Source organism: Brugia malayi (genome assembly GCF_000002995.4).
Source record: "Brugia malayi strain FR3 genome assembly, contig: Bm_v4_Chr2_contig_001, whole genome shotgun sequence".
Taxonomy (NCBI): Eukaryota; Metazoa; Nematoda; class Chromadorea; order Rhabditida; family Onchocercidae; genus Brugia; species Brugia malayi.
This window is the reverse complement of record NW_025062476.1, coordinates 12,457,912-12,485,589: the sequence shown is the minus strand read 5'-3', so window position 1 is coordinate 12,485,589 and position 27,678 is coordinate 12,457,912. Positions and strand designations below refer to the sequence as shown.

Genomic DNA, 27,678 nt, shown 5'->3' with positions numbered 1-27,678 from the left:
AACAAGTGTAAATTATTTTTTCTAAAACTCTTCATTCCAGAACTCAATTAAAATTACTCTCCATAAAACTAGAATCATTTCAAAAAACAAAAAAACAAATCTTTTTCATGGAAAAAATAAAAACTAGATTTCATGATGTTTAAAATAGGAAATTCATTAAAAATTGCGCATTTGAACGCAATCATGATGATAAAAAAATAGGTAATATAATAAGTTTTATTAGCAGTAAACAAACATAGCACCACTAGCATATTTACCACTTGAATAACAATTTAGAAATTAATTGCGTCACATAGAAATAATTTTTCCTAACAATTACATAAAACTATTATATAAAACTTTTATTACATAAAAAACAATTATATAAAACAAAATAGTTTCACTTAGGAATATACAAACTAACAGCATATACCTATGTTACCTAAAATTGGCTACTATTTTTATTTTTAGTCCATAAACATTATTGACAATTCACTCAACAAATATTCGACATTACAAAAAAAAAAAAAATTGAGAAACGATAACCACTTTCTTCTAACACAATTAATGCAATAAGGATTAATAAAGCACAAGCAGAAAGGATAGAATATAAAAAACGTATGGAATATAACAAAACGTATCACACTTACTTTTATTACATAAAAACTTAGCTTATTTCAATTACAGGAAAAACAAAAAATTATACAACTAAAAAAAAAAAAAAAAATTTCAGAAAGCTAGAAAAGCTATTACATTTGATCAAAATTCGAGCTATTAAAGTTTAAGCATTATAGAGTTATTTATCTGTGTCATATTTTAAATTAAATTAAAATAAACTCAGGACTTAGCACGTCTTTTACTAGAAGTTTTTCGTTTTCTTTGTTTCCGTGACGCATCTGGATCAGGCAGTACAGGTCGTTTTACTTTATATGCAGCCGTACCACCTATACGTGAACCACGAAGCTGTGCACAGTATGGGAGAAGAGCTGGTGTTCGTAAAAACAAACCACGTCCTTCTGGTGTATAGGCTTGTAAACGAACTTCTCCACGTCGAGATGTTACGCATACCCAGCCCAAAGAAGAAAGTACCACATCACCGCAACCTTTCCACGATCCAGAACTTTCCAAAACCATTTCACTGCTCTTAAGCTGAAAAAAAAAAAAAAAAATATCTATTACTTCTTAAATTCGAAAAATTTAAACCATTTGCTCCGTTCAGGATTTCCAAATAACAATAACTTTTGCTAACGCAGTATATCTTTATGTGCTCTGAAGAAAAAAAATTTATTCATAAATCAAAACTTACATCCGGAAATCGCGCTATTCTTTCGGCATTACCAGCAGGAACAACAAGAAGTGAGCTACCCAAATATTTTTCACGAAAAGCACTGCTTTCTGATGTTTTTCGTATGAAAACTGGCAACTGCTCACTGGCAAACACTGTCATCTGAAATATTTAAACTTTAAACACATACAAATTAATTGTTATATTATGACTGAACCATAAACATCTAAAATTCATCCTACCAGATAAAAACTAAAAATTATGTCTCGAATCTCTACATATTTGCTTAAAGATCTTTTCAAATATAAGAAAACTTTCCAAACTCTAGATATATTAGTGATGAATTTCCTAAAAGAACTTACCAGAATAGAAGGTCGTCTTTCTGGATAATCTTTTTCCGAAGTAGATTTCACTGGCAAACTGATCACATCAATCTGCGCAACGCCAGCAATGAGAAGGGATTCCTCTGAATGCATAATAAATGTTCGCGGTAAAATCAATGTTCGGGGTAAGATAGTAATTAGCTCGTCCAAAGTGAACAAATTCAGAATCTGAATAACAAGATACAAAGGCGACTACAGCATCTCGAAAAAAAATTTCAAAGCATAACCTAGCAAGTTTTGAAAGAATAATCTCTAACGCTTCCAAATTTAAATTTCGGAATGCAGCACTTAGACAGTAAAATTTTTGTATAACCCATAATTAGTTTAAAGAATTCGAAGGCGAAAATACGCGAACTAAAGAAAAGAAACTATTACTTCACAAAATAATGATAGCGTGTGATGTACGTCTCCTAGAGAAGAGACGCTATCAAACAATTTATACTACATAATTAACTAGCCAATATAAAAGCGATTAAAAGTTAAAAAGGAACCAAAGAACAAACTTGATTTGAATTAACGGTTCCAGGAGTATCAAAGCACCACTTTCCTTTTGCAAAAACAAATGAATTCGGATCAAAGCTGAAAATAAAATCAATATAAGCAAAGCTCCTTTTGAAAGAGAGTGAGGGAATGGAGAGGAGAGGAATCAAATTCAGTACGCCATCTGATCTATGAACTTTAACTAATCTTAAGTTGTTGTTTCCAAATCATTCGTTATGCTTCCTGAAAAAAGTGACAGAAAATTAAATGATTAAAGAATTAAAAGATGTAAACTAACGGTCGTTTTGGTTTGTCCGTTGGTTCAGAATCGGTAAGTATGGTATGAAAAGCTGGTGGTTGTAACTCTTCTTCACGATCCTTTAAAATCATATTTAAGAAAAAATTGAAATTTCGATAGCTGACAACATACTGGGCCAGATTCATTTTTTTTTTTTGCTTTGCTTTTAAAATACTTTGGTATTAAATTATGTACGAAAAAAAACCTTGAATGAATTTCCAATGGCAGACTGCAACATTGCATATTTTATATCACCTGACTGCTTATAAAGATTATATCGCGCACGATTCTCCTTCTTCTGCCAAGCTTGATTCATTAACAATCTGTAATCAATTTCGATATAAATAATATACAAATGAAAATCTCTAAATATACCATACACTGCTTACAATTTAAGCATCCAAAAAGTTGTTTACAAAATGCTTAATTCAAATAGCACCCTCATAAAGATTTTTGAAGCAGAACATTTAAAAAATAATCTTTGTCCTGGAAAAAAAGGAAAAAAAAAACTCACCGTCGTCGTCTGATTTCTAGTTTATGTGGTGAAGGATTCATTACCGGAAATTTTAATAGTGAAATAGTGGTACCGGGCCAGGGAGTTGTAGCTGCACGTTCTACGAGATCTACAGCACGTACTTTGCATAAATCAGATTGCAATAATGCGTTGAAAAGCGTCCTAAAAATACAAAACAATAATTCTTCCAAAAGTCTTTTTTTTTTTACTGTTTCAATGAAAAAATGATGGAACAATAAGTCTAGTAACCATAACGAGAATTAATATATCAAGAATAGTCATGATTCCTCTAAAGAAAAACTTACTTATACTAATTTATAATTATAGAAAGCTTATGTGAATAAAATGATGAAACCTAACTAGTGAAATAAGTCAAAATGTTATAGATTTAATTAACTGACAGAAGAAACATACGATTTTCCTGCATTAGTACATCCAACTAAATACATATCATTCCGCAAAGTGTCTCGAGTTGAAAATCTTAAGAATATATTCTGAAATAGTATAGTTTTTTATGATTCTATAAAATATTCGGCCATGATTTTCGTTTCATAATTAAAAAAGAACTCCTTATGTAATAATTAAATTCATATATCTAAACACTTCTGAAATAGTGTGATAAAATGGTAGTGATAAAAACAGATGAACAAATCATGAAGCAATAAAGTAAAACATCTTGTTACAACTTTTTTTGTCGAAAGAGTGAAAAACTTGATTTATGCAAACAAGAACCGTTGTAAAAATTGAAAATGAAAAACTTCATTAAAATACGAACAGTAATGAGATCTTCCACACCGTATCCTGTTTTCGCGCTAATAAGTGACATGTGTAGAATGTTGAAATTATCAACAAATCCTGTCTCCTTTAATAAACCATGCAGAACTTGTCGAAAGTGACGCAAAAAACCACGGTGTGCATCAGGTGGTAATAAGTCAACCTTATTTCCTATAATGATCATCTATAAACTAAAAAATACTTTAACCACATTAACCAATCAATCAGTGTAACAAATTTTCAACTTTATGAATTTCTTCTCGAGTAATTACCAATAATCATATGAACGGAGGATATAGTGAAAGAAAAGAAAATAACTTACCAACAACAATCATAGGTTTCTGATAACCAATTATTTTTGGTAGTTCAGAATAAATGGAACCTGGCAAATCACACATATCAACAACAAGTATTATTAAAGCTTCTTGCTTCAGTTTTAAATGTTTCATCATTGAATGATAATCCACTTCACAAACATTAACATTCAGCTGAAATAAAATGAACTGTCTATCTTCAGACATGAACTACTTTCAGAAATAAGCTAGAAATTTAAATTAGTTTCTTTTTTTTTTATTTATTACTAAAATATAACTAATAAAATAGATAAGAATCAACAATTTATGCCCTACTGTTGAATCAAACAATAGAAATTGGGAAAAGTGATGCAAAAGATGTTGTATGCTATAGTAATAATATAATACTTTCAACCTTTTTTTTTTTTTATTTTTAGAAATATTAGTCGAAAGTGCCGAACAAACTTGCTTATCTACTAACCAAAAAATTATGCCTTTTGAGCATGTAACATCTGCGACACAATTGATCATTGTAGTCTTCCAATTTTAAAAAGATTTCTGCAGGCACAAAACCTGGCAAAGAAGCATCCTGAAATAAGAATGAGATTTCGAGAATATTATATCATCTTTCGGAACAAAAAAAAAATTGCTTAATTTTTAATTTCCAATATTGATTTACAATAATAACCACTATTATGCAAAAAATTTATCAGTTAATTGTTTTATATTAAATTTTAGTAAGAAAATTAGAATGATGACTTCTTACTCGACAGTGGAACTTCGCACCACAAGCGCTACAAGGTTTATTTGATGAGGGTATTGTTGGATCAACTGTACCGTAATTTTCCAAAAATTCATCATTCTCGTCTTCCAGTATATTATCCTGAATCTTATCAAATAATAACTATAATAAAAGTAGAAAACATAATGTTTCCATTTTTTACATTGCTTGAAGATGGATGTTTTTAAAGACGAATCGCAAGACCACAGAAACATCATAGAAACAAAAATAAACCTTTGGATTGCTGCTTTGTCCTGGAAGTTGAAAATCAATTTCTTCAACAGCATCTTCGGCACCATAACGAACTAGAACTTCATGATCAATGCTAAAATTTTAGAATTATTTCAAAATTGCGTTTCATAAGTGGTACAGATTTTTTCATATTAAAAAGTTTGAATTCAAAAAATTCCACAACTGAGATAATTGTCGAAATTTTGGCATAAGGAAATCAGCAAATCATTGTCAACCAAAAATAAAACGGTAAACAATTATCAAATAATTATTTAAGCATTCGTTAAAAAGTCTTAGAAAATCCAATTTAAGATTAAATGTTACAAACTTTTCCAATTCACCACCAGGTATATCTGTCGCTGAACCAACAACAAATTCATCCACAAAGCTATCTCCGTAAATGTAAAACCCACGATCAGAATCAGGAATCTTCGAAAACGCTGATGGATTTTCCGCAAAATTTTTTGAAACAGTCGAATCAGCTTTCAACAGAAAAGAACCAGCTAACAGGAAGTTCTACAAGGTTATACTAAAGATAATACATATTCTATGTTTTCTATGAATGAATTTAATTTGTCAAATTAATTAAGTAAACTGGAAGGTGTGGAATAAAATTTTCAAAATCTGGAACTGAAATAACGGGTGTAATGAACGAAATGATTTCATGGTTTTAACATCTGAAACGATTCACATCATGTCGGGTGCAAAATTATACTCATGATTAATAGCAAACATTCCTATGTGAAATAATTAACGTTGCAAAGATTTGTGATTCAAAGTTGAAAATAATTTCAAAATTCAGTTTTAAAATACCACACTGCTATTTCTATGAAGAAAACACGTACCACATCATGTACATAACCATGCTCAGCAGTTAAATCTTTCTTTTCAGAATTATCAGTCTTTTTCATAGCTTGCCGAGATGCAATAAGCGAAGTATATTTACTGGCGTTTATTCTGAAATCAATAATCAAAAAGAAAGTTGTTGTGAATTTTCTCGAGATTTTAAATTTTGCATAAAATTAACAGAAAATATATAGCTCAAGCGAAGCTTTTTCAAAACAATAATAAAAGCCGCACTCTAAATATCTGTCAGCTGATAATGAAGCCAAATCCATTTCCGAAGTTGATGCCTGATTCTCATACAAGGAAGTTTCCAATCGTTTCCGGATCAATTCATTAATTTTCGAAACTGAAAGTGCATTTGCAGGAATATTTGCAGGAATTTTCGCTTTCCGTCGTAAACGTCGACCAAGTGAATGTGTTCGTTGTCGTGCAGAGAGTAATGACGATGGAAACGATTTTAAGATTCGAAATGTCCCACACAACATAATGATGACACTTTCAAAATTCACGAACTGCTTATGCTGTCTTCACTTAAGTCAGAGACATAAGACACTGAAAAATTATAAAAGAAAATATAATTTAAAATTAGAACTAAGCAGGAACTTTTTCTATCTGTTCAATTTTATTATAGAGAAAATATTGATGCTATGAAACAATTTCATAAAGTTTTTTTTCTAGACCAAACATTTACCTTTTCTATCGTAAAAATTTCTTGTATTTGCAAAAAAAGACTGCAAATCAGCACTACCAATTCTCGCACTTCCTCCAAAATCGTCTTCTATAATCTGCAGAGAATACTAAAGAGTAAGTTAACAACAAAGTTCAAAACTTTCATGAAATAATTTATTGCATTTTCAAGAAAGTAAACAAAACTTACTTCAATATCATCAAAAATACCATGCAACTGGATAAGATTATGCGCTAATACGAGAATAATAAATGCAGCAACTGCTATTGGTAACAGTAGTGGTATAGCAATGGCCCAATATTTGGCAGGTAAATATGTTAAATGAAGTAATTTCAAATATGGAGTCGGGAGAAGAGCCCAAATTAGATATAAGGCAAACGAAAACCATGAAACGATAAATAATGCAAAACCTGAAATACATATTATTAAATGTGTCACTTCAAACCTAAAATCTTCACAGCACTTATTTTATTAAAAGGAAAAAAAAAAAAGGAAAAACTTATATTCTAACAATTCGCATGCATATTATTGAAGTAAGCCCTTTTAAAAAGAAAAAGTTTAAAATATTTCATATTCTAATAATGTTAAGATGGCATTACTTAGCAAAGAGATCAAATTACTGTCGGTAGATATAGAAATTTGTATGAGTGGAATTCAAAAAGTTTTTTTCTAAACTGAACATACCATATATTCCTCGAGCAGGTGAAGGATTTGGTGAAGCATATGGTGGAAATGAATCAGAATTGTCATCTAATATATCGTCAACAATGACCATACGTTTTTCTGATTAACCATAGAATATCGCCTATTTAATAATACTTCATTATTATCATTTTTTTTTTTTGCTCGATAAAATTTCAAACCATGAATTTCAAAAAAAAAAAAATTTCAACTGAAGAAAATTAGATGAGTAAACTTTTCATATACGCAATGCATCCATAAATTTTAAGTAATATCAATAATAGATATAAAACAAATAATGTTAGACTACATAAAAAATTTGCATATGTATTTATTATATATATATATATATATATTGTAAGACACAAAAAACAAGAAATCAAGAATCAAATCAAGGCTTAGTTAAAAATTAGCATTATTCAAGATCAAATCCAAACCTACAAACATTGACATATCATCAATCGTATCATTCTACATTGGATATATCGATAAATGAGCATATAAAATGGGACCCGTAATATTAGTTGTGTATTTTATTGATTTGGTGAATACACAGCATCGAATAAGTAAGTACAAAAAAGATGGATTAGAAGACTTTTAATATTATAAGATTTAAATCTTTAAATGAAAAAAGAAAAAGACAATTTTAAAGGATTTATATGAAAAGAGCATCGTAAATTACATATAATAGCAATACCGATGATCCGACTTTGTTAGAAAATAATTACAGTAACTATTAATCATTCCCACTCATTATCATCGACTTTATCAACATTATCATATTCATCACTATCTTCTTTGGGTGGTGGGGGTGGTATTCGAGCACTCATATGTGCAAATGCTCCTTCACTTAATCCTAATGATTTTGTTGCTTCTTGATGGCCCGATTTTTTTCCAAATATTCCTAAAAAGATTTCAAAAATTGAATAATTTACTATACAACAATCAACAGCTATACAAACTGTTTTACTTTCATCACCAAATTCGTAAAATCAACGGAGAAAAAAAATTGGTTTACAATATGACCGAAATTTTAGTACCTTTACGCCTTTGCTCTAGAGCTTTCGCCAACGACGACATCAAATCATCGCTTGGTGAAGTAAGTACATTTCGTTTGGGCAAGACCGATACATCGTCAGCATGAACTTCTTCCTAAAAATGATCTAGCATCAATTTATATATCAAATAAGTTCTCATCCGCATATTCCATGATCAAAGATGGGAAAAATGTTGAAATTACCCGTTTCCTTATTGATCGTAGCTTCGCACCTTTGGCACCTCCAGCTCTTCGTATAGCATCCATTAAATTAGCTCTATCATCATTATGAGCAGTTACTGATTTCGACTGACTATTAACTGCGATTTGAGTTGCAAGCTGAACTGGTGGTGGTGGTGGTGGTGGCGGTGGAGGAGGCGGTGGTGGTGGTAGTGGTGATGGAAATGACGACGATTTCTTTTCTGAAATAAAAATTCTTAAAAGTAAAGGAAAATTGAAATTTGTCGTAAAATTCTCCTTTCCTACTTCAGTACAACTGGACTTTGTGCGAAATCTGATAGTTTTGTGCAAGTCAGATGATGATATTTAAATTTCTCAAACTGTTATAGAACTATAAATTATTCATAAAAAAGAAAACGAGAAGAAGTGGAAAAAAGTGGCTGTCTTGCGCTTTACTTTATGATAAAATGAATTTGATATTAACGAAGAATAAAGAAGAAAAACATTTTCATTATTCTTTGCAACATAGCATAAAAATCATCAAAAAAAAAGAATCAATAATAAATTTTTGTAATGAAAAAAGAAGGATAAAGAAAAATAAAAAAAAAATATGACTCAAAAAGTAGAGATGAATAGAGACTGATCTAATTTTTTGCATAACTTTTATGCTGCATTGTAAAATGAATTCAGAAAGTTGAAGGCAAAAATAAAGCTCCCATTCCAAAAAACATCGATTAAAAAGATATAAAGTAACAGTACAGTAGATTAGCAAAATTATCACTGTTATTACTACATATCAAAATAAATTTATAATTTAGATCCTAAAACTAAGCAACAAATGTATTCCGTATTCCGCATGTATTCCGCAATATAAACGATATAACGAAATGTTTCATAATTCGTCCTCCATTTTTTGTCATGCTTTAATCGTTCTTTTCCATTTAGAAAAATATCACTCAGTTTTTAGATTGTATTGCTTGCAACAGTAATAGTATGATAACAATTGAAATGAAACAATTTAGGTTGGTTTGATAAGTTTGGCTCTTTTTTTTGATAATCTTCATACTAGCTGAAAGAATTTAGTTTGATTTTGATTTTATATCAGCTGAGACAAACCATTATTTGATGTTTCATTCATGGAAACAACCGAATTTGCAATACTTTGCTTTGCTACTTCAGATGATGAATCGTGCGCTTTGTTTGTTTCTGTAATAAAAGACTGCAAACCGAATTTGGTATTGTCATTTATTGCTGAGATCGATTTACTAGTATTTTCTGCTATGGCTAATTCCGGTTTGATCGACGTTTTTTCTTCAATAATATCTTTCTGTATTATTTGTATATCTTGAGATTCAGCAGTAACCGATATATTCCTTCCTAATGATCCCTGAAGAGGCTGCGAATCAGCAGGAAGACCTGAAATTAAATCATTCTGCAAATATACACTTAATACAATGAAAACAAATATTCATAAATATCTCGGAGACCAACAAATATGTCTTTAGTAATAAATCTTGCTAATGAAGGAACTTTCAAAAATTTTTCCACTAGAATTCTGAACATACATGGAAAAAAGTTTCAGGTCACTATTCGCAAAAGAGTATACCCAGGTAAAAAAAAATAATGACCCTTGCTAGCAAATTTAAAAACTACATTCACAATAGATGTTAAAGGTATACTCGTTGAAGTGAATAATAATTCTGGAAGACTGAAATTCTGAACTGAACCAAATTCTGGCTGATATTGTAATGGATCCGCTTTCTGTTTCACGCTAACAGCCAAAGTTGAATCATCAGTCATCGGTGCAAGTTGTTGTATCTTGGATTCCGATTCCGTACGCAACTAAAAGAAGCATGTAAAATCAATCAGATTTCTTTCATCAAAAATTCGTGAAATCGTGAAATTTCAAATTCGTGAAATTTCGTGAAATTTCAAATTACATAATCAATCAAATTACTGAAAATGACCTATTTGTTCACCTTTCTAAAGCTATCGTTTACATCCTTCAAAAGAATAAGAAATCCAAGCTTACTTCAACTTTCACATTATCAAAAGGATCCATGAATCGATCATCAGTATAGACATTCAGAGTAGTATTAAACAGCAACAAATCTGCAACTGACTGCAAATTTTCCGGAATTTGTCTGGCTGAAAGCAAAATTTAATTCAGATTCTTTCCTTTTTAAAAGTGTATAATTTAAAAAATTAGAGCTCCAAACTTTCTTGTTAATTTCAAACAGCTAACCAATAAAACAGCTTTTCCTCATTCATTTCTATGTTAACTGAAAAGGTAAGAGAATTTTCATATGTCCCTCATAGACATAAACTATATAAATCTTCTCTGAGACATACGAAGATTACTTACTCTTTTTGTTCGGCGTCATTCCTCGTTCTGTGAACCGATAAAATGTTTGCTTTTCATCCAAAACTGTTGCAACATCTTTTGACTTATTTAAACCATTTCTATGCTTTAAGTTAATCTTTCTCAAAGCATTTACACTTGTTGGTAATCCTCTGCCCAAAATACTTCGCTGGCATTCATTTTCAATTTTTATAAATTTGCTAGGTGCACTAATTACAATTGCAGTATTCATCTGAAAAAAAATTATAATCATACTATGCCTATACAGTATGTTATGCTTTACTATGCTTTACTTATCATAATTAAAAACTTAATTTAAACATATTTTAATAAATGTATATGAATTAAAAAAAAAAAAACAATATTATTTTAATAAAAAGTTATTACTAACCGTTCTGATTTGCTCAATTTTTTTTGCAAGTCGTCGTAAATCCAACTGCACTCGATCGGCATGATCACTAAAATTTTTTATCCTATTTGATAAACGTTCGAATATTTCATTGGATAAGTTTATCAACTGTTCTAAACCGACCGTAATCCATTCAACAGCTTCTTCATGATCTGCATCACTTGGTATCATGCAAAGAGACATTCTCTTCGCAGCAATCTGTAAGATTAAATTTAGTTTATTACCAACTCGTAAAAAAAAAGAAAGGAAAAAAAAAAAACTTTACTAAAATTCCACAACATGAAGAAAATAAATGTTTAAATTAGAGTAACTGAAAGAAATACTTACCTTTAAAAAATTATAATCATTTTATGTCGATTTCCTAAAATAAAATTTGAAAATTTGAAGACTTCTCAATGCATAAGAAATTTTCATATCATTTCCGATAAGTTCCGCTTTATCATCATCTTAAAATATTCTCATTGACGCAAGAAATGCATATGAAAAGATCTTATGGAACTTTCTGTACGTATTAATATAATTTCGAATTTATATTAACATAATTTCTTTTTTTTTTTTAAACTTAAAAATTATAAAAATAATATCATTTTGAAAAATGACTCATTGTTATCTTTTTTGATATATCATTTAGTACTGTATTGCTCACTGAATGAATATTTTAAGCTAAATATTAATGGAATTCTTCAGCGGTGACCATTTTTGTAAGACATTTTAAGCCTATTTTTAAAACTACCAAAAATCTAATATTAAGCTAGCGTCTTAAGGTTTGTTCAAATTAATTTAAAGACAAAAATCGAAAAGCATCTGGAAGTAAAAGTATTATACATTAATAAGTGATTCCATACTATTTTATGATCATTTAAAGGAATATCCAGGTATCATTTACCTAATTCCAATAAATTAATTATATTAACTACTGAGATTTTTAAAGTAATGTATATATTGCTAAACATGTGCATAACTATTTCATATACATTGCATCAATAAAATTTAACAATTTTCAATTACTAAAAACAATTTGCGTGACAATTAATTTAATTAAATAAATTATCATTGCATGTATAATTGAAAATATTTATCTAACATTTTGGCATTAATTCATAAAACATTATTTTAGAAATATTTATATTTACTTCTGTTTTATTTATTCAACCATTAAAAATAATTATAGCATACATCATTACACTTCAAATATTTTCTAATTATTAATAGTATTCGCATGTTATATTAAAAAACTAGTATGTGATAAGCATTTAATAATTAGGCAATTAATAGTTGTACTATCAAACAATAAGAATTTTAATAAATTTTTCGTTTTTTCGAAGCAATTAATTTCCCATAATATGTCATTTTAAGCCTTCTTTTTTCTGCAATAAATAATAAAAAATAACAAATTGTTAATGTGAAAGCAATTGCCGTAAAAAAAAAAAAAAAAAAAAAAAAAAAAAAAAACAATGCTGTAAAAGCTTAGTTTTTTTTTTTTTTTTTTTCTACACTAAAAGTATTCATGCTATTAAATTACTAAACTTTATCAAATTAATTATCAACACAAAAATGAAAGAAACTATAAAATATAGTGGAGCATATGAAAAGTGAATTCGTAAGATAGGAAAAGAACTGCAAACTTTTTTAAAATTTTAATAGAAAAAAGACAAAAAAAAAGAGCGATTGATACAATTATAATAGAATTTTTATTATTTTTTTTATTATATTTTAATTTTCATATTTTTAATTTTTAATCTCGAATTTTTATTATATTTTAATTTTCTATAATAATTTATTATGTCTAATTAAATATTTTGTTATAAATTATTTAAAATAATACAAAAATAAGAATAAAGTCAGAATATAAGAATATTCCATTTTTTTTTCTTATTCAAGTAAACGTAATGTAACACATTGATGTGTATAAAAATGACGTGTACAAAGAGGGAGAGAGAGAGAGAGAGAGGGAGAAAGGGAGAAAGAAAGAGAAAGAGAGAAAGGGAGGAAAAGTTTAATATATTTGAAAATGATTGAAAAATAAGGAAAAATCTCTAATTTAAAAAAGAAAATAAACCTCTAATTACTTACACCTTACAATAAAAAAAAATCAATAACAAAACAGTAAAGAAAAGAAAACTAAACAGGAAGACAAAATGTTACAATCCAAGTAATTCTATAAATTTTGAACATAATGAAAATTGAAATCTCAAACCTGAAATTAATTTAGGATTAATTACAGGTTGTACTTTTCAGTACTATTTGGACTATTTTGTCATTTTGTATTATTAAATGTGATAATTATGTTATGCAAAACTAAAAATAAGCAAAAGATGGAACAAATGGCATTACAAAATGCTAAAGTTGTGAATGTAAATGAAACGGTAAGTGTAATTAAAAGTAATATGGCAAGGTAATTAAATTTTAGGACATAAAATTTAACAATCATTAAACAATAACAAAGTTATCATCTTGATTTCTTTCTTTATCAAATTTGATATAATTTAACAATCATTAAACAATTACAAAGTTATCATCTTGATTTCTTTCTTTATCAAATTTGATATAATTTAACAATCATTAAACAATTACAAAGTTATCATCTTGATTTCTTTCTTTATCAAATTTGATATAATTTAACAATCATTAAACAATTACAAAGTTATCATCTTGATTTCTTTCTTTATCAAATTCGATATAATTTAACAATCATTAATCTTTTGTTTTATATTTTTATCAATTATTCAGGTTTCAAATCATTTCTAGAATTTTATTTTTTTTTTTTTTGTTTTATATTTTTATCGTTGTAAAATTTTCAGCTAATTTCATTACTGTTTTTTTTTTTTTTTTTCTATTATTATTAGATATATTTTAGGCTAATTTGTTTTTTCTATTATTATTAAATAAATAAATATATTTTTGGCTAATGTGTGTGTGTTTACGATATTGCATTGTTTTTATTGTATTAAAGATATAATTAACAGTTATAATAATTGTGATTATTTTTAATATTTCATTTCAATATCTCTTATCATTGTTATTTCTAATTAAGATTGCAACAAAACAATCATCACCAGAATGCATAATGCCTGCATTATCAACAACACAACAAACTACTGATAAACTGATAAAAGAAAATGTTAAGAAGGCATTATCAAAACAATCACCAACAATACCAATGCAATCAGAAGCAAATGTTAAAAAGATTTCTTTGCAATCAACACAAACTGATACAGATTGTATGGCTTATTTGATTTAAAGAGGAAAACAAGAAGTTTTCATTGATAATTTAAAATTTTTGATAAAAATATAGCAAATTATTCACCATTTTGAGATGTTTGTACTTTTTTTTTTTAATGATATTTTTGATAATATTTACTTTTTAATGATATTTTTGATAATATTTACTTTAGCAATCAATTTTATTTATTTTAGCAAAACAAAAAAAAAGTAGAGATGAAAAGTTCAAAATAAATAAAACACAATCAGAAACGGAATTCGAAGATGTATCATTAGCAACATCAATGCTAATTGATAAAACACAAGCAAGCATTTCACAACGAGTAAGTCAAATGTTAACTTTTGCAAATTTATTTATTAGAAATTCCGGAATTGTAACAAATTAAATCAAGTATTTAAAAAATAAAAAATAAGACAAGTGAGTAATTTTGAAAATTTTATTTAATAATCCGTTGACAAAAAAGCTTGTTAAATATATGTATTTATGCAGTACGGTAAGTTTGTATTAAGAAATATGTGTAAACAAGTTCATTTCAAGAAATACGTATAAATAAGTTCATTTTAAGACATACGTGCAAATAAGTTCATTTTGAAAAATGCGTGTAAATAAGTTCATTTTAAGAAATACTTGTAGGATAAGTTCATATTAAGAAATACGTGTGAGAAAAATTTGTATTAAGGAATATGTGTCAGATAAGTTTATATTAAGTAAATAAATTCATATTAAGAAATACGTGTGAGAAAAATTTGTATTAAGGAATATGTGTCAGATAAGTTTATATTAAGTAAATAAATTCATATTAAGAAATACGTGTAATCATTCGTACGTCTAATAATGATATCAGAATGTAATGAATTGATATTTTACAGGTAGATGATAGTGCTGATACCGGTGAATACGTGGATGATCTTCCGGAAGATGAAGAAAAAAGTAGCAGTGAATAGATAATTCTTGTTTAAAGCAAACATTTATTTTTAATTTAAATAATAATTTTTTAAAGAAGCATTGATTTGATTGTTTTTTAAATGAATAATAAAATGTATAAACGATTGCAATTAATGTAACAAAATTTGTTATTGAATTATTGAATTTTTAACTTAGCAAAACTTTTCTATTTAATGGAATATTTTAAATGATTCATCTCATTTAAATTTTAATAGTTTTTAAAATTTTGATTTGTTTAAGAAAAGCTAATTATAAATATCTATGCAAGATGTATTTATCAAATGCAATAAAATTCATTGTAAATTTTTGTTCAAAAAAAAAAAAAAAAGAAAATTTTTCATTCATATTTCTCTCCGTTTAACAAATTTATAATTCCGGATAATCTGTAATACCACATTCCAGTCGAAGTACTTCAGAGGAACATAATTTTGGAAATAAATTAATACATCTATAATAGTTTTCTTAGTTTTTTATTTAATTTTAAATTTTATTGTCTATTATTTGAAAACAAAATGATAAATTCAATTAAACTTCTTTCCAATATCATTCTCAAATCTTTTTCAAACAGCTTTTTTTTTTATTTTTTAATTTTATATTTTATATTTATACATTTTCCAAGTTAAATTTTATTATCTATCATTTAAAAAGACTAATAAATTCAATTAAATTTCTTTTCAAAAATCATTCCCAAGTTTTTCTTTTTTTATTATCATTTAATTTAATTCTTTTCCCTCATACTTTTCATTTATATTTAGTAAATATTAATTCAAAAAGAAAAATTTAAATATATTAGTTTATACTTATTTAGTGCTTGTCGACGAAGTGTTTGAGGTACAAACGGTGATGGAAATTCTGTAATTCGTATAATATTACATTCTCGAGTTAATTCAGACATTGTAGCACTACCATCATTCATTATATCAATCATTGCATGGCCACCTAATTTTAGCCAAGTATAATTTGCCTGTAATATTATTGGTTCTATTATATGACATTAAAATTTTTACGGTATCATTTACAGTAATTTTAATTGAAGCTGTTCTTAACATTTTTACAGTAACCCTGATGAAGGTTATTTTACTCTTTACATTTCTACAGTAAACCTGATAAAACCTGTTTTATATTTTACATTTTTACAATAATTGTGATGAAGTTATTTTACTCCTTGCGTTTCTACAGTAATTCTAATAAAAAACTGTTTTCTATTTTACATTTTTACAGTAATTTTAATGAAAGTTATCTTACTCTTTGCATTTTTAAAGTAATTTTAATGAAAATTATTTTACATCAAAACTCTTTGTTGATAATCGATAGCAATCCATATCTAATTTGAAAATATAAAATGATGGATTTAATCCAATATGGGCCACTAAATGACCACTATCCAACCAAATGAAAGCACGAATAAACCAATAAGCACAAAATCCTCCATCAAAATATGATAGCCATACGAATAATGATCCAAAATACAATAATATGAATCTGACAATGAGTATGAAAAAAATATGATTAAAAATATTTAATATTATTTATTAAAAATCTTTTTTATTGAATTTGGAAAGCTTTTAATTTGTAAAAAAAAAAAAAAGTTTTTTTTTTTTTGATTCCTAATAATAGATTAGAAGAATTTTTGGTAAATGCAAAAGTAATATTATTAATAATACAGCAGGTATGATTTCAGGTAATTCTAACATAAATGCTGAATTCTAATTCTGAAAAATGCTTATTAAAAAATTTCACCCAAAAATCATAATAATAAATCGTTGTAAAATATTTCTCCAATGAGATGGATCAGCTGGCACAATTGAATTCATCCAACATGTTCGATCACGTTGAGCTAACATTGATACATAATTAATGCAAAGTTCTCGTTCTGATAGATGCCTGTAAAAATAAAACATACTTAAAACAAATTATTTAAAAAAAAAAAAAAAAAAGTAAAAAAAAAATAATAAATGGATGAAACATTTCTGAAATAAAAAATTAAAAAATATATAAAATAAAAAATTTAAAAAAATAAAAAAAAATTCAAAAAAACACATATATATATATAATAAAAAGTCTTATTATTTTCGACCACTAAATGTATTTTCTAAATATTTTCATATAAAATTTAAACAAATATAAGTATAAAAATTAAAAACTCACTTAACAGCTGAATCATCTACTGTAATTAATATTGGATTATATGTTCCATCTGGTAAAAATTTAATCGCACCAAGAAGACTTGTTTCATAAACTAGCATTTGACCTGTTCTTCTTTAAAAAAAAAGAAAAAATTGCTGAATATTTTAAAATTTTTTGGCAATATTTTAAGCCGAGGATTTATTTTTAAAAAAGAAAAAAATCAAAAATATGCATTATATTTGTTTGATAAGATTTTAAACCAAAAAATATATACATATATTTGTTTATTTTGTAGCTAATTAATGAATAATTTTAAATAAATAAACGAAAATAGATAAAAGATTTATTATCGACAAAAAAAAAAGAATGCAGTTAAAATTATCCATATAAAAAATATTATTATTTTTGGAATGATAAATACCGTGTAAGCAAAAAATAAAGCCCTTTATCATTTATCAATGGTACTGAACCAGGCCAAACAATCAAATTTTGTAATGGATATTGCTTTATCAGTGATTCTAATCTTGCAACCTGGTTAATTAATTAATATTAATTAATATCATAAAATTACTTTACTGTTTTAATAATTAATCATTGTAATTTTTTGAAATCTTCCAAGGATAAATTAGAAGTAAAAAAAGTAAAATATGTTACTATTATTGCGGTTTTCCTTTTATTTTTGTGATAATTGCAATAAATTAAAGAATATCAAATATATTTTGTATTTAAATAATGTTTTAATTTTATTTAAATGTGAGTACTTTGATTATAGATTAATTAGGAATCAAATAATTATAGGAATAAATGCTAAAAGAATTTATATTTTAACTTGTAATCAATAATTATATTCGAGAATAATCAAAAAATAATTCTTTAGAATTTTTAACCGGAATATCCATATTGACTGCCGGAATTGTCATTGATCCTGGATCAGCGGGTAACATTCGTACATCCAAAACATTGCCCAATTCTGGTGTTGTATAACCACTTACTACAATATACCCAAACTGTAAACCACCGTATCCTAAAAATGATTAAAAGAAATAAAAGGTTTCTTTATCCAGGTCAAATTAAATGATCCATTACTTTAGCATAAATAATTAATAGTTACTATTAATTATACGTTACAAAAAAAAAAAAAAAAGTGAAATTAAATTGGACCCAAAATATCAAACGCAAAAAAAAAAAAATTTTTTTTTAAAAAGAAAAAGAGGAATAACGAATTTCATAAATCAAAAACAAATAATGGAAATGGAATTAAAACAAAACATGCGAGATAATTTATTAGTGTTGAATAATTTAATAATATTTGAAAATTCTATCAATAAAAAATGTTTAAAAGATTTTTGATTATTAAAAAAAAATTAGTAAAAAAAATGTCTTGTCAAAAATAAAAAAATGATTTCCTTTCTTTTACATACTTTAAATTATACTATCAATTTGTTAATACTTATTAATATTTTCAATATTGTTAAATATAAATAACTTTAATTGTTTTTAATAATTTCAACCAGATTTGATATTTAATAAACACAAACAAAAACCCTTGTCATAAATAAAAATGAAGAAAAATAAATTACCTTCTAATAAAAAAATTACTTTTATACTTTATTTTTTCTATGATTTTTAACTTATGCAATTATTTTATTTATTTATCTTCTTCTTCTGATTTAATAATTTTTCATTAATTAGTTAATATCTGTAATTAATACATGATATAAAAATAAGTTAATATACTTACAGATTAATATATAAATAATTTAATATCATACCAACTCGAAGTGCTTCAGATGCGTCAATTTTCCAATTTCGACATAAAATTTCAACCGTATCATTTGTTTCCTTATTAATTACCAATAGATATTGTGTTAACAATTTCATTTCATTATTATACATAAGTAGTACGCATTTTTTAGCACTTAATGAATAGAAATCAACAATTCTACCTGGATAAGTCTCATAATGTAGGTCATATATTGACATCTGAAATAATAAATTTAGAAAAAGAAAAAAAAAAAAAAAAAAAGAATGAAAAAAAAAAACAAACAACATGAATAAAAGCTAATAAATCGTAATTGAAATTATAATCAATTTTATTTGCCTGATAATGGAAGTAAAAGCACTTACGTGTCAATTTAGTACAACCAAAGCACACTTACGTTTAATTTAACACAATTAAAGCTCATTTACGTTTAATTTAGCACAATCAATGTACACTTACGTTTAATTTAACACAATTAAAGCTCATTTACGTTTAATTTAGCACAATCAATGTACACTTACGTTTAATTTAACACAATTAAAGCTCATTTACGTTTAATTTAGCACAATCAATGTACACTTACGTTTAATTTAGCACAACCAAAGCACACTTACGTTTAATTTAACACAATTAAAGCTCATTTACGTTTAATTTAGCACAACCAAAGCACACTTACGTTTAATTTAACACAATTAAAGCTCATTTACGTTTAATTTAGCACAACCAAAGCACACTTACGTTTAATTTAACACAATTAAAGCTCATTTACGTTTAATTTAGCACAATCAATGTACACTTACGTTTAATTTAGCACAATCAAAAATCCATAATGCTAATTTTTGAGTTATTTCAACATTAACCGTTGTGCGAATATAAATATTTGCACCAATAATATAAATATACTGCAAATTATTTTGCATTTTTACATTAATAAAGATTCATTTTTATCACTTTATATTTTTTATCACGCAAACAATATTTGTATTGCAAGGAAATATGTGTATCTTCAACATACCCGTCCTTCTGGGCAAACCGTATAGGTATATATAATGTTAGGCATTTGAATTTTTGGTGCCCCAGAATATATTTGTCGTTGCCAAGTTAGCATGAGATATATGAATAATTATCAAATGAATGAGTCACTTTTTAAAATTTATCATACACTTAATCAATCGACCAGTTAATTTGAAGAAATTGGTGTAAAATAAACAATTATATATAAAGCAATTAATATTTATTTACTTTTGTGTTAGCTTTAAAAATTTACATAAATTGACCAATAATTAGCTATTAGTTATGCAAATTATCCAAAATTTTTTAAAAATTAAGCGAAATATGAATAAACTAATGATAATTTTAGTCGATTAGCTTAAAAGTTTTGAAAATATATTTCGAAATATTTTTTAACTATGAAATAACAAATTGAATGATGTTAGAATATAATAGATTTCGAAACATTTTAAATTTATATTTTGTGATAAGTTTTAATTAAATTTTTGATTTGAAGACTTTAACTAAATTACAAGAATTAAACAATTAACCTAATGTCGATTGATTTACAATGCATTGATTAAATGTGTTAGATCGACGAAATTTTCATATAAGAAAAAAATTCTCGCATTAATCATAATTTTAAATTAAATTAAATTAAAAACGAAAACTTCGAAAATTTTACATTAACCTTTGTGAAGGTAAGAATTTTGACCAAATCTCCTTATGTTACTATTCATCGCCCAATAATAAAACTAAAATGAGAAGTTTTTATGCAATGCAAAAAAAATTTTATGAGCTGCATCAGATAAACTGTTCTCTTACAACGATTGCATGGTTACCGTTGATGGATGAAGATTTTAATTTTTATTCATTTATAATTTACAAATGGCCCAGTGGCTGTCGTACCTTGTGGGTTTTATTTTATTTTAGTTCTTGGTGTATTGTTTCAAGTCATTTTTCTTGAAATTTTTGATATTTAATATTTGATTTTTGTTATTTTGTTTATAATCATTGTATATATCAATAGAAGTTAGTTAATATTTTGTTTTTTACATTCTCTCTTCTTCCAGAACTGTAGTTCTATTTATGCTTCTAATTTGCTTTCAGTCTTTAATTTATTCATTTTAAAGGATTGAACTGTTTTCAACTTTCCTCACTCATTAACATGTTTTTTGTTTTTGTACTGTATTGTGTTTTTTTTTTCTTTTAATAAAATTATTGTATTATCTGAGTACTCTCAATCTATAATTTACTTACTACATTTTTATCATTTCTTGTTCTATTATTTCTGTACTAAGTTATTTTGAATTTGTTGTAGTACTTTTCATATTTTGACTTTCAGATGTAGGTGTTTTCAAATTTGAATAATGTTGTATATGTATGATTTGGCATAGTATTTCTTACTTCGCTATGGAAAAATAGTAGGTACTTTCTGAATCTTTTGAACAGCAAATTATAATATGAAGTGATTGATTTTCCTACTATTTCTTTGATATAATGGTGTTGGATTTTGTATAAAATACCATCGGATTCTATTGCATTAACCTTGAATTGATTACGAATAAATTAGGGCTAGGGGAGATTAGATTATTATACTATATTCAGTTGACGAATGATTCTATTTTATGCAGTTGGTGATAATGTTTTATTAAGAATATACTTTTATCATTTGAATGTTTAATATTTGCTGGAGAAAAACAGAAAATAAAGTGATTTTAGTTCCAGCAGTTCTATTGCATTTCACAATTCAGTACCAGCAGGGTCATATACACGTCATTATATTGGTACATCGCAAAATCGCGTCGTCAAAGAAAATATTAGGGTAGTGACAAGCATGGGAAAATTACGTTTTGCTGTAAGTTGCTCGAGCAATATGAATAGAAGTATGGAAGCTCACAGTTTCCTGCAGTAAGTTTTGATTATATCACTATTAAATTCGAAGTAGAACTGTTTAAACATCATGTTGCTCTTTCATTTCAAGATAATATCACTGATGTAGTTATGAGACAGCTCGGATGTATCGTAAGAATAGAAAATTGATTTCGTCCTTTCGAGAACTTATTAAAAGACAGTTGATATCTTGATGGGCTCATAGTGGTATTACTTCAGTTAGCAGGGCTGGTTTTCTTCTAGAGGTTTATAAGAGATATTTTATCGGGCTTGACAATTCTAGTTATTTATTTTATTTTATGCGAAAACTGATAGGATTTGTTTCTAACATAAGAAGATTGAAAGCTCAATTCGCTGTACCACTATAAAATTACTATAAAACTGTGGTTATGAAAGTATTAAAGAAATTTTATGACAAATTAGTAACAGCAAATTAATGTAATAATAAAGAATGCCGCAGAAAAAAGAGTGTTGTAAAGACCATCACAATGACACACTGAAGGAAAGAATGACTTATATGTGGAATTTTGATATCTCAACATTTTTCATTTTCAGGAAGAGAGGTTTCAGTGTAGAATCATTTGGTTCAGGAAGTCAAGTCAAATTACCAGGGCCTACACCGGATCGGCCAAATTGCTATGATTTTGGTGTGGCCACATATGATTTCATATACAATGACTTGAAACAAAAAGACCCTCAACTGTAAGTACAGTTCTGTTCTCTTTATTTTGCTCTGTCCTTTTGATTTTGCTATGCTTTGCGAATATTTTCAGATATACGCAGAATGGTTTGTTGAATATGTTAGATCGTAATCGTAGAATAAAGGATATGCCACAGAAGTTTCAACATTTCAGTGGGAAATTTGATGTGATTATATGCTTGGAGGAAAGAGTATATGATCAGGTGAAATTTATTTTCATTGTTTTCATTGCTGATAACCAACTTGCAATGAATGATAGCAAAAATTAGAGTTTTATTTGAGCTGGAAATTGAGAAGGAAGTGGCATAGCGGATAGCGAAGATTAAGATAGTTTATTGCGACAGTTTAGCTAGGCGATGAATTGTTGGGCCATCTGCGTCTTATGAATTCCTTTCGAAAGGTCAACATTGATGTAGATTGCACTGTAAGCTATTCTGTTAATTACTTTTGATAGTTTGTTGGATTAATATTTGTATACTTATTTACGTAAGCTAAAGAAATGTTTTGTCTTTAGATAGTGGAAGATTTACAGACGCGCGACACAAATGAAGGGGACAGTGTCCATGTCATCAACATTGATATACAGGATAACCATGAAGAGGCTACAATAGGAGCTTTATTTGTTTGCGATTTATGTGCTAAGGTTTGTATATTGAATTGTTTTCTCGTAATAGTTCTAAATATCACTAGTAGCAAGTTGCTAAGCATCACTTCATATTTCAGTATGTTACTGCTATTGCTTTTTGTGTATCGAAAGAAATTCAACAGTGTTTTTTATGCAAGTAAACTTAAACTGTTGGATTTAGATTTAAGAGAAGCCTTTGCTAGTCATGAATAATCTTTGTCTTGCACATCAGCTTCGGTTGAAGTCAGTGATTGGATGGCTTAAATTTTGATAATCATGAGATCAGCTTTTTTTTTTTTTCTTGACTGATGTGAGGAATTACATCTTGACAGGAAAATATTTTCTAAATATTTATATTCAGCTCACATATATTTTGCACTGCTTATGGCATTTCAGTTAGAAGCTTGCGAAGATTTAGATAATGAAATTGATGAAGTGTTAACAGAATTTGAGCAGAATAACAGCCGGCGGAATATTTTGCATACGATTTGTTTTTATTGAAGAACGGCAATTGTGACATATTTTTAATTATTTAGCTGTGATATTTACGTTCGGTATCAAAATGTAAACAACTGTTGTTGCTGTATTAAAAGTAAAAGTAGTTATTGAGAAGATGATGAATAGCTTTTCGAAGAGAAAATGATTTAACACGTGATGTCGATAAGATAAAGTTTTGGTAATACTACAGACTTAATTTTTGTTATCCACGGATAAAATGTTCATCCTTAGTCGTTTTTTATTTATTGATATTAATTGTTGTAGAATGTTTTGGGAGATCAATAGGAAAAGAAAATATTTTGCATGATACTGTGTATGTTTCATATTGTGTTTTCCTCTTAATATATTTCATATTGTATTTCCATTTTCTTAACATCATTTTTTTTGTCGTCATTTATATCTTTTTCCCTTCTATTAATTCTTGATGCTCAAAATGTATTTTCTGGTCGTTATCAAGACAAAAAAAAAATCCTAATTATTGTTGCACTAATTGAATATAAAAAGCATACCTTATTTGTAGTATTTTTCTTTTTTATTTTCATCTACAGCATAGCGTACTGCTAACGACTCCTGCAATGAAAATTTTCAGAAGAAATTCCAAATGAAAGTTTTCACTTTTGTTTTATATTCAAGAGCACTAAATCATAAAATGATTCAAATAAAAGTTGTAATAACTTGGAGCAACAATCATTGCTAAGAAATTCAAAAAACCATAGTTCCTACATAATACATGATAAAAGGATCAGTTTCCGGATTTCAAAAGAACAAAGAAATTCAATTTGGAAACAAAACATATCCAGTATTACATCTTATTTGTTACCACCAAGTACTATCCATATCATTTTGTTAGTTGTATAAGCAAATCAGTTCGAATGTCATTTTCACAAAGTTATGTAAGAAATACTAAAAAACATCAAAGATTACGATCCTAAGCAGTAAAACAAAATGTTATAAATTATTATTGAGGAAGTACATCACCTAATTTACTTTTTATTTACACTTATAATTATAATAAAATGAAGTGATGATTAATAATTTAAGATTTTATACATGCTTATCAATGGTATCAGTCTTTCTAATTGCAGCAAAACTTATGTCATCTGTTTAAAAAAAAATCATTTTATTCTTTCCAAAAATCATCTATTTCTACTATAATTTAAGTTAATTGTTATAAACAAAAAAAAATCGCGGCTTATCTTTATCTTCACTAGGAATTATACGAAATTATCAGAAATTTATTTATACAGAATAATATTTTCATTTATTCTTAATCAGATAAAATGTATCTAAAGGGACAAAATTAAATAATTAATACCTATTCAATTTAATGCAATCCTTTAAGTTTTTCATTATGTTCACACTAAAAATCCTAAATACCCTAATAACAATGTTTTTCAAATGAATTAAATTCCACAAATTCCAGTAATTATAATCAAAATAAAAATGCAGATGTTATGCGCATATTTATTTACGCATGCGTATTTGATTGTCGGTACGATAATCACAGTGATCGGTTTGTGATAACTTACAAAGCACTCAGGTCAACTGATTTATCTCATTAAAATATAATGAAAATACAACAGTGAGCATAGTTTGATGAATAGTTTCATCAAAAAATCTTGCAAAAAACATTTCAAGCTATCACTTCGATCACTCAAAATAGTGCGTAAATATCATGTGGACAAGTTGAAGTATTTAGAATTATCAACAGTCACTTATCATTGTGACGGTTTTACACACGTCTACTGAATACCTTCAATTTGGTGACATTATTTTTGTCTCGTCAAAAAGAATTTCAGCGTGTTGTAATTCAATATTTTAAATGCATATTCTATGGACAGAAACAGGTCCAACCAGTCATAACTGTTGGTTTTGTAACACGAACAAATCACACCATTTTCTAATTCAATAAGATTAATTCACTGATTATCAGTTCTATTTGATCACGATAATAAATTTTGCCATTAAGTATTTCTTCTTAACAAAGACTATTCTGAGAGATCTTCTGATTGCATAGATATAGGGATGAACCATTCCAAAAATTCCTAATATAAGTCCGAAGATCAGAGAATTGGAATAAAACTTAACTATCTATTAGCTAGCCGAAACTAATAACGAAATGTCGTAAAACACTCCAAAAATACTTTGGTTCATCCCTATTGCGGCAATCCACGCAAGCGCTGTTGTCATGGAGGAGGGGCTTGCATGCCCATATCGGTTGCGAGCTATGCTGGCAGAGGCATAAGATCTTCCATGCCAGAGATGTCTCAATCGAACAGTCACAGAAAGTGTGCTTACAGTTAGAATTGGCTTATTAACGACTCTAATTCCAAACTCGGGCATAGACGGTTCTTTCACCTATAGGGCCATCTTTATAAGAAGGAGGCATTCTAGAGAGATATAAAAAGATACAGCAAAATCCTGAATAACCAAATAGTCTTATTCAAGGACATCACTGGCATAAAAGTTGTCTAACCAAAGGCTGTCTCCACCTTTCATCCGGTTAATATCCAATGGACATTTTCTGAACGTTCGGTCAAAGATTAAAAAAGCATAAATTTCCCTTCAAAAGTGTGATCACTTTGAAAGATTAGAACTACGTTGCACTTTAGACGTCCTGCACGTCGTTCTGCTCTAATTGTCTGCAAACTGTCACGACTTAACATTGACACTGTTCCCACTTAATGAACTAATTTATACATTCTGTTGGCTGAGCAAGCTGAAATTACTCAACATTTCATTTTATGGTTGGAAGAAAATCTTTAAGAATAACTTTGTTTTACCAGTTAGTTAGTTCCATATCGAAAATAATTCGTACCTCAAATAAAATCGACCTTTAACATTATTCCAGAATTGGAACACTTCGGCAATATTAAGATTAACAGCACCACAGCTTGTCATTGAATTAAATATTCTAAAGTTGTAGTTTCACTTCGCTCTAATAAGTGCGGAATAGGCAAATCCTATCCCAAAATACACAGCAATGGGAAGTCTCATTGACTGTGCTGACAGAACGTTGTTCTTAATACGTTCTCCTTTCTCCACGAGATAAATCTTACGTACATACGTTCATAAAGATGTCTCCCGTCTCTCTTATTAACGTATGTCAGAATCTCTGTAACCTTTCTTTTGAGATTGCAGTAGTTACTGGCGAGTTCACTGCATACTATCTTAGGCGATAATTTCCCACCCGGCGTCGCTCTGATCCAAGTGACATGTCCTCAATATTGATGACCTTACCTGCCCGAGAATAGTGACATTAGTCACGTAGTCACTGCAGAGAATATTTGGAATGTTGCGGAGACGACGCTAATTAAACCATTCAAGGAATTTCAGACCCATATAAAAGAGTAGGCAACATAATGGCTCTCCCACCCACCACTTTTTCGTATTTTGCTTCGTGTAATTTTCCGTACTCTTTTAATGAGTTTTTTGAATACTCTGTACGTCTTTGCTTATCTGTTATCCATCTCTTTATCATTCGATTGTCCACCTCTTTATCAATCTATCCTCTATCTCTCTGTCACTCTGTTATCTGTCCTGTCGGAATTGATGTTTCGAAATAATCGAACCGTTAGATTCCATTTTGATTCGACTGTGTTCATGTGAAGATCAGAGCTTATGTCGTTTTCAAGTTAACTTTCAGTCGGAAAATCCGGCAGTCTCTGCAACTTGCAAAGAGTATACCTAGACAA

General features: G+C 27.6%; 7 protein-coding genes across 7 annotated transcripts; 2 read left to right on the top strand and 5 right to left on the bottom strand.

Annotated features, from left to right (window-relative positions):
- Nucleotides 1-816: 816 nt before the first annotated feature.
- Bm6658 (PXA domain containing protein) lies at nucleotides 817-6,349 on the bottom strand (the record flags this gene model as incomplete). Its single annotated transcript, XM_001893496.2, has 16 exons — nucleotides 817-1,128; nucleotides 1,286-1,426; nucleotides 1,627-1,815; nucleotides 2,151-2,226; nucleotides 2,426-2,505; nucleotides 2,631-2,748; nucleotides 2,940-3,101; nucleotides 3,354-3,433; nucleotides 3,715-3,884; nucleotides 4,036-4,201; nucleotides 4,488-4,595; nucleotides 4,773-4,889; nucleotides 5,022-5,112; nucleotides 5,347-5,534; nucleotides 5,864-5,975; nucleotides 6,099-6,349. The coding sequence occupies 16 exons, from the start codon at nucleotides 6,347-6,349 to the stop codon at nucleotides 817-819; spliced, it is 2,361 nt and encodes a 786-aa protein (XP_001893531.2).
- A 20-nt stretch (nucleotides 6,350-6,369) lies between these two features.
- On the bottom strand, nucleotides 6,370-7,327 carry Bm6655 (RE23670p, putative; the record flags this gene model as incomplete). The annotated part of the gene is made up of 4 exons (XM_043079352.1): nucleotides 6,370-6,416; nucleotides 6,556-6,649; nucleotides 6,742-6,962; nucleotides 7,237-7,327. The coding sequence occupies 4 exons, from the start codon at nucleotides 7,325-7,327 to the stop codon at nucleotides 6,370-6,372; spliced, it is 453 nt and encodes a 150-aa protein (XP_042935286.1).
- A 646-nt stretch (nucleotides 7,328-7,973) lies between these two features.
- On the bottom strand, nucleotides 7,974-11,403 carry Bm8684 (uncharacterized protein; the record flags this gene model as incomplete). Its single annotated transcript, XM_043079351.1, has 8 exons — nucleotides 7,974-8,137; nucleotides 8,274-8,385; nucleotides 8,474-8,691; nucleotides 9,566-9,865; nucleotides 10,129-10,291; nucleotides 10,482-10,597; nucleotides 10,815-11,043; nucleotides 11,203-11,403. The coding sequence occupies 8 exons, from the start codon at nucleotides 11,401-11,403 to the stop codon at nucleotides 7,974-7,976; spliced, it is 1,503 nt and encodes a 500-aa protein (XP_042935285.1).
- Nucleotides 11,404-13,505: 2,102 nt separating this feature from the next.
- Bm8683 (Uncharacterized protein) lies at nucleotides 13,506-15,387 on the top strand (the record flags this gene model as incomplete). Its single annotated transcript, XM_043079350.1, has 4 exons — nucleotides 13,506-13,586; nucleotides 14,255-14,441; nucleotides 14,638-14,765; nucleotides 15,313-15,387. The coding sequence occupies 4 exons, from the start codon at nucleotides 13,506-13,508 to the stop codon at nucleotides 15,385-15,387; spliced, it is 471 nt and encodes a 156-aa protein (XP_042935284.1).
- Nucleotides 15,388-15,754: 367 nt separating this feature from the next.
- Bm8682 (Uncharacterized protein) lies at nucleotides 15,755-20,385 on the bottom strand (the record flags this gene model as incomplete). The annotated part of the gene is made up of 10 exons (XM_043079349.1): nucleotides 15,755-15,836; nucleotides 16,189-16,352; nucleotides 16,675-16,870; nucleotides 17,129-17,272; nucleotides 17,537-17,647; nucleotides 17,937-18,046; nucleotides 18,403-18,539; nucleotides 19,288-19,498; nucleotides 20,078-20,179; nucleotides 20,293-20,385. 10 exons carry the CDS (start codon nucleotides 20,383-20,385, stop codon nucleotides 15,755-15,757), a joined length of 1,350 nt encoding a protein of 449 aa, XP_042935283.1.
- Nucleotides 20,386-22,104: 1,719 nt separating this feature from the next.
- On the top strand, nucleotides 22,105-23,986 carry Bma-ssup-72.2 (Ssu72-like protein; the record flags this gene model as incomplete). Its single annotated transcript, XM_001892560.1, has 5 exons — nucleotides 22,105-22,178; nucleotides 22,716-22,862; nucleotides 22,934-23,063; nucleotides 23,375-23,503; nucleotides 23,882-23,986. 5 exons carry the CDS (start codon nucleotides 22,105-22,107, stop codon nucleotides 23,984-23,986), a joined length of 585 nt encoding a protein of 194 aa, XP_001892595.1.
- Nucleotides 23,987-26,077: 2,091 nt separating this feature from the next.
- Bm17557 (Uncharacterized protein) lies at nucleotides 26,078-26,649 on the bottom strand (the record flags this gene model as incomplete). The annotated part of the gene is made up of 2 exons (XM_043079348.1): nucleotides 26,078-26,341; nucleotides 26,584-26,649. The coding sequence occupies 2 exons, from the start codon at nucleotides 26,647-26,649 to the stop codon at nucleotides 26,078-26,080; spliced, it is 330 nt and encodes a 109-aa protein (XP_042935282.1).
- Between the last annotated feature and the right edge of the window lie 1,029 nt (nucleotides 26,650-27,678).